The sequence below is a fragment of the Penaeus chinensis genome, chromosome 33 (assembly GCF_019202785.1).
Source record: "Penaeus chinensis breed Huanghai No. 1 chromosome 33, ASM1920278v2, whole genome shotgun sequence".
In the NCBI taxonomy this organism is placed as follows: domain Eukaryota; kingdom Metazoa; phylum Arthropoda; class Malacostraca; order Decapoda; family Penaeidae; genus Penaeus; species Penaeus chinensis.
Window position 1 is genome coordinate 18,122,315 of NC_061851.1, and position 6,938 is coordinate 18,129,252.

Consider the following 6,938-nt stretch of genomic DNA (forward strand, 5'->3'; position numbering starts at 1 on the left):
CCAGGATGAGTGTTGTGGTGTGTGGGGTGAGTGGCTTCTGTGTCAACTGACCTGCCTCTCTCCCCTCTCTTCCCGCCAGGTTCTGTGACTCGCCTACCAGTGATATAGAGTCTCGGACGCCCAAGGGTCGGGGCAAGAGAGGGCGGGCTGCCACCACGACTGCTGGCACACCTGTCAACAACGACGTCACAGTAACAGAAACGAGAAGTGGTAAATTACGAAATGCCAATGTGAAGGGGCGCAGAGGGAATCTCACTCCTACAAGTAATCCTCCTCCTAGTCCAGTTAAGTCTGAACCTGGTGGGACCAAACGAAAGACAAGAGAACCAGAGACGCCTGATCAAAAAAACTGGAAACGCTCTCGTGCAAGTTCACGGGGCACACCTACCAATGGTGCTTCCAGTCCTGGGCCAGATCACCCTTCCTCTCCCCAGCTGATTGAATGTCCTGAGCCTAATTGTAACAAGAAGTACAAACACATCAACGGGTTAAAGTATCATCAGAGCCATGCCCATAATAATGTCGCCAACGATGATGAGACAACCAGTACAGAAGGGCGTGCAGAGAGCGAGGTAGAGGAAAGTCGGCCACCTTCTCCAGCACCAGTGGCTGAAACTCCAGTGGATAATACAGCCCAGGATGTTGTTAAACCTTCAGTTCTACGATACTCCGGTCCACCATCCACACCAAGCCCTGGTCCCAGTGAGGAGATGGCCAAAGGGTCTACAGCACAACCTCCAACATCACAACCCAGTGTAATTCAATCCCGAGTGCCACAAGCCAGTCAGGGAGGAGTGTATCTTTACACAGGATCAGGAGGAGTTGTAAGTCCACAGCATCCTCAGGTTGGGTCTCCAGCCTTGGGAATGTCACCAATACCTGGTGGACTTTCACAAGTCAGACCAGGACAAATCCGACCTGAAGTTCGTCCAGAAGTGATGATGAGGATAGGAACAGCTGTTCCAAGGCAGGTTGGTCCTGCACCTGTGGCATCACCTGGTGCTCCAAGTGTGCCCTTAACACCACAAGGTACCCCATTGTCCAGCCTCCCAGGTAATTCCCCTGGTTTGATTAAGGTAAAGCAAACGCTTATAGAGCCAGAAAAGGGTAAGCCGAAGGAATTAGTAAATGGATTAGTTACAAAGGACACACGAGAAGAGGAGCAACCTAGTCGAGAAGATGCTCGAAGTCCTGCTTATTCTGATATATCAGATGCCAATGATACAGCCCCAGTATTAGAAGGGGATAGTGATAATAAAGACTTGCAAGATGATAAGAAAGCAGAATTACCTCTTGGACCACAACCTTATCCCTATGGGATGTATTACCCTGGTCCTTATGGCCAACCCTCCCCTTTCTTAATACCTCCTATACAACCTCCCCCATCTACTACCCCAGGTAAAGATGGAGACATTAAAGACCCAAAGGAAAAGTTATGTGATAAAGACAAAAGAGATAGTTTACCACCTCCAGGAAGCAGCGAGTATTTGAACAAAATTCATCCACAATACCTCTATTCCCCACATTACTTATATAATCCAGGTTACCCTGATCCTTATTTAAGAGACCCTCAAATATATAAGGAAGCAGAAGGTAAAGAATTACCTCCTGGAATAAGAGAGGGAGACAAGGGCCCAACTGATTTATCTAGATCAGCGCCAGGCATGCCTGGCACTGTGTCATTATCTCCAGTAATCCCTAAAGATAAGTTATCAATTGTTAAGGATAAACAGGCTGAAAACCATGCAATACTAAAAGAGGCACATGAACTAAAAGGCCAGCTTCCTGGAGACAAACGACCATACGAACCAAGTCTTGCATATAGATTTCCATATGACCAGCGATTACCAATACAAGCACAACCTCAAGAAAAGCCTGGAGAAAAATCAACAGGACTCCCTAAACCATCACCCCCTGCACCACTTTCTAGTCCTCGAGTTGGTTCAACACCACCATCCAGTTCTTCTTTGAGCAAAGATGACCGTGGAGAAAAGAAAGCAGACAGCAAGAGTGAAGGTGTTAAGCCCACTATGGAAACAACAGGGCCGCCTCCACCTCCAACATCATCAGCATATTATCCACCTTTCCCTTACAGTACCCTTCCTTATGACCCATACAGGCCACCTATGGTGCCACCAATGTCCATGCCTACAAGTTTTCCAGCACATTACTTGCAGCCAGGGATGATGCCAAGATTCTCTCTAAGTCCAGCAGCAAACACACCAGAGGATCTTTCACGTGGTAGTTCTAGTGGAGGCATGATCCATCCTTCACAACTGTATTCAAGCCATAAGATTCATGAGTTACAAGAGCGAGCTCTTAAATCACCAATATCATCAGCATCTATGAGTATGGCTGCACAGGGAATCATGACTACTCCACAGAAAATTGCATCTCCATTAGCTAACAAAGATGGGGCCTTGACACCAGTCACATCGTCATCCTCATCATCTGGTTCTATACCCTCCTCTGCTTCTTCCTTGGTTCATGGAGGGGGTGGGCCCGTGGGAGGAGGGGTAGAGGGGCGGTCTCCACCCACAGCGCGCCCCCCCACACACCACCTGCATGAGAGCTTCTCCACGTACTCTCTCATCTCTCCTCAATTCCATTACACAGGTAAGTCTTCATATCTAAGATGTTTAGGCTAAATTGCAGAGTAGTTTAAGGGGACCGTCTCTGGGTTTGGGGGGGGGGGGGTTGTAAAAGAGTTATGCCCTGTTTCAGATTCATATACTACTGTAGAATTACCCACATGAATATGAACTCCCGCGATGAAAAATTAGGTGGTCAAACGAGGGCCTAACCCCGGACTACTATTTTGCTGATCAGTGAATTTTACCTGTATGTACTTTTGCCTTAGTGCTACACCAACGTCAAGGTGTATTTTGACATTATCTATTGAGATGGATCAAAGGAGGGTAAAAGTATCATGCGTGTGAGTGAATGAGTGTGCGCCTGAGTGTATGAGTGTGTGCGTGAGTACATGAATGTGCGCGTGAGTTTATGAGTGCGCACGTGAGTGGATGAGTGCGCACGTGAGTGGATGAGTGTGCGTGCGAGTGTATGAGTGTGCGCGCGAGTGTATGAGTGTGCGCGCGAGTGTATGAGTGTAGTGTGCGCGCGAGTGGACGAGTGTACGCCCGAATGGTAGAGTGTGCACGTGAGTGTATGAGTGTGCTTGCGAGTGTATGAGTGCGCACGTGAGTGGATGAGTGTGCATGTGAGTGGATGAGTGTGCGCGCGAGTGGATGAGTGTGTGCATGTGTGCCAATGTGCCAATGTGCCATGTCTGCCTTCCTTGGCGATAAGGAGTGGATTGGTAGCCCATGATACTCTCTGAAGAGATATTTCAACTGTCGATGATTTTTCCTCATCTCAGTTGAAAGGTGGACCAGGAACCATGAGTAGTAGTATCCATGTTTTAGTATTAGTTTTCTTCGTACTCTCCCTTCCTCCCGTTGTACACCCTGTTTGCTTATGGGTAATTACGTAAGAGCATATTTATATTTGACCCACACCCCCATATCTTCCCTACCTCCCATTTTCGGTCGGGGGGGTAAAAAAGAAAATGGAACAACCGAGTTGGAGGGTAATAGAGGTATGAAAGACTCCTGAAGGCAGAAAAAACAAGTTTAGAAGTGAGTAGACTTGATATTACGTTATTTTATAGTCACATGGACTGCATAGTTATGCCGCAGGATGACTTCAGTGTTATATTATATTGTAATTTGTGATGCTCTGCAATAACTATTGATCTGATCTGAATGAAATAAAGAACAAGAGATAGTTAAAAAGTTAAAAAAAAATATGGAAAATTAATTGAAAATTATCAAAAAATTTTGAAGTTCGATTACTCGTAAAAAAAAAAGTCTTCATATTTCAGACTCCTCGCGGCTCACAGTTTTTGTCCTATCTCAAAATGCTTTTTCCCCTAAACAGAACGTCAGTATGCACATAGAACTACGTATCGTTTAGTTTTTTTCATTCAAAATATATTTTTTTTACAAATTTTTTTTCTCTTTTTTTCAGTTATGTAACAATAATTTTGAAACAAATTAATGAATTTCCAAATTGGAATACGTTGTTTTGTTTATATGACCTAGAGGTTTTCTCAGGAAATTTAATATTAGAAAATTAAGTGATAACTCTGGGAAGTGAGACGGCTAGAGTTAACCTAACTTTAAAAAAAAAAAATTTGTTGCACCTACAATTCCCTTCTGTCAAATTAATTAAATTCAGTATAAAGATGCGTAATAAAGTACTCTTTCATCCTACCAAATTTCATTAAAATCTTATTTCAATGACAACCCTCCAAGGTGTGTGGCTTGCAGGTCTGGCCTACACAAACAATTGTGTGTTGTCAAGACTCCTTGCAACAACTTTGCAATGTTATTATCTCTTCTATACAATTATTTTTGGTATATAGATATATATATATATATATATATATATATATATATATATATATATATATTAGCGATAGAAATAATGCCCACCAAACTCTTAGAAGTAACAGAAATGAGGCTGCCTTTCAGATAGATTACAAAGCAAAAAAGAAAAATGTAAAAGTGCTAATTTAATATGCAAAAAGAAATTACTTAAGAAATAAATTCACAGAATATAAGAACAACTCTGATAAAACATGGAAAGTTGTTAGAACACTAGTGCCTCCCAACAATCACCTCACTAGTGATTGCTCAAGTCCCATACAAAGAACAGACCATTTTAATGACTTTTTTTTAAAAATTGGTAAACTAACTTACGAGAAAACAATTGCTTCTACATTACAACAAAATACAGATCGGAAAAGGATTACAACTAATTTTTTCAGACCACAACCAGTGGATGTAGAAACAATCATCTTAGTAATATAACACCTTAGCGAAACAAATGCTGTAGGAGCAGACGGTATTGCTTTGCGCTTTATCAGAGATAGTCTACCCGCAACTCTACATTATTTGACGGTCATTATTAACACCTCTCTGGTCACTGGTGTCTTTCCATCGCTTTGGAAACATGGTATAGTAACACCAATTTTCAAGTCGGGGGATATAGACGATGTCAATAATTGTCGTCCTATTACTATACTCCCTATATTATCCAAAATTCTTGAAAAAATTGTAGCAAATCAACTGACGAATTTCCTGGAGGCCAAGAACTTGTTATCTAAAATACAACATGGTTTTAGAAATAGGTTATCAACTGAAACAGCTTTACTGCAAATCACTGATGAGATTTATAATAACATTGACAAAAATCAGGTAAATTTACTCACATTATGGGGGTGGTGGGTGGGGGGGGGGGGTGGTGGGACCTTTCTTAGGCTTTTGTTAGTGTTAACATTGATATTCTCCTTAACAAAAATTAGTAACATTTATTGGATACCGTTTGGTTTACATAGTTATTTTTTACAAGGACCCTATCGGTTAAGAATCAATAATAGTTTGTCTTTCAACAGAAGTACCTTTTGGGGTTCAGCTAAGGTATCTTTTTTTGTGCTGAGTGCCTGGGTCGGTTAGGTGGGTTGGTGGTGGCCAGTAAACTCCTCGGGGGTCATCAGCTTTAACGTCGCGGCTACTTCTTCTTTGTTCGGGATACTTATGACGGAGTACGGACATCGTCACGTTAAGGATAGAGATCGAGGTCTCGTTGAATGTTGGATCGCAGTTTGGACTAGGTTTGACCGTGCCCTCACCGCAGCTCTGCTGGGAACGTCGTTTACTAACGGGGTGTGGGCGATCGCTTCTCCGTCGGGACTGGGCCCGTATAGGGGTAGCGGATAGCGAATGAAACAGCTGGACTGCGCGGCGGCGAAGGTTTGGGAGGGGGGGTAAACGGCTTAGGCCATTACTTGGGGCGGGAGGAGAGAGCGTGATACGGACGGGGGAGTCGGCGTGAAGCGGCTACGTCATGGGTTGCGGATTGACCTGATCCGCGCTACTCGGGTGGTCTGGATTCGACGGTCGGTGGGTGGGCGTGCTTTGGACGCCCCGTCGTCCGCCTTGATCAAGAGGGACGGACAGGGGAGGGGCGGTGGCACAGGGATTGGACGGCGTGTAGATCGGGGATCCCGAGTGGGCCGGGTTGGGAGGAGATAGGGTGGGGCGCAACTGGCAATTCCACGGCCCCCCTGCGGAGTATGAAGGCTACGCCCGGCGCGGGCCTCCCGCGGAGCCTCACACGCGCTGTCGGGGGAAGCAATGGCGCGGGCGGTCCGTCTGGCGTCGGGGGGGACGCGCGGGGATCGCGTGCTACCAGGCAGGGGAGGCGCGGGCGGGCGCCTTAGTCGTGGGGGGGGGGGGGGGGGGTGACGATCTTTTCGAGAATGGCGTCTCACGTGGGGATAATGACCCAGCTTAGCACCAGGGGGGGCATGGCTGGGTCGGGTTCTATACACGGTAGTCCGTGGCGTGGGGGGGATCGCAATTGCCCTTGGGGGTTGTTGTCGGAACTCCGGGGGGGACTGTCGCCTGCTGCAGGGCTGGGGCCGGGGCACCAGGGGGAGGCGCCTTGAACGGGCGGGGCGGGCGGACGGGTGCATGCATCGTCCGCCGGGGGGGGGGACGGGTCGGCCGACCTTGGAGAGCGCTGCAGGGTGCTGTGAAACGCGCGGGGTTGGTAGGCCCGGCGCTCTGGCGGTGTCACGCAAGGTTGCGCTTATGGGCCGGGGCATCACGGTGGGGTAGCCCATATCTCGGGCGGCCGTCGTGGGTCGAGCCTAGCGCACACGGCACGCTGTGGTCAGGGCACCGTTGGGTGACCCGATGATTCCCGCCGATTGTGTCTGATTGAGCGGCACGTGTTTGACTTGCGGGGCGGGGGGTGGTGGCGTTATAGTCGCTTCACTAATCGCGCCGGTTCTGAAGGTGTCGAGTTGGGTTCACGGGGGTAGAGACGGGGGAGATGGGTTGAGGGGGTGCCGCTCGGATACTGTCACG

The 6,938-nt window shown here is 47.1% G+C and overlaps 2 protein-coding genes across 2 annotated transcripts in view; one reads left to right on the top strand and one right to left on the bottom strand.

Moving 5' to 3' along the window:
* Positions 1-2,663, top strand: part of LOC125042984 (nascent polypeptide-associated complex subunit alpha, muscle-specific form-like) — a 76,924-nt gene extending 74,261 nt beyond the window's left edge. Inside the window, exon 7 of the mRNA XM_047638858.1 lies at positions 80-2,663. Within this exon, the coding sequence (XP_047494814.1) occupies positions 80-2,648 (2,569 nt within the window). The 3' untranslated portion in view covers positions 2,649-2,663. The remainder of the gene's footprint in view (positions 1-79) is intronic.
* A 1,007-nt stretch (positions 2,664-3,670) lies between these two features.
* On the bottom strand, positions 3,671-6,691 carry LOC125043062 (serine/arginine repetitive matrix protein 1-like). The gene is made up of 3 exons (XM_047639016.1): positions 5,942-6,691; positions 5,613-5,756; positions 3,671-3,760 (listed from the first exon to the last, which is right to left on the bottom strand). The coding sequence occupies exons 1-3, from the start codon at positions 6,689-6,691 to the stop codon at positions 3,671-3,673; spliced, it is 984 nt and encodes a 327-aa protein (XP_047494972.1).
* Between the last annotated feature and the right edge of the window lie 247 nt (positions 6,692-6,938).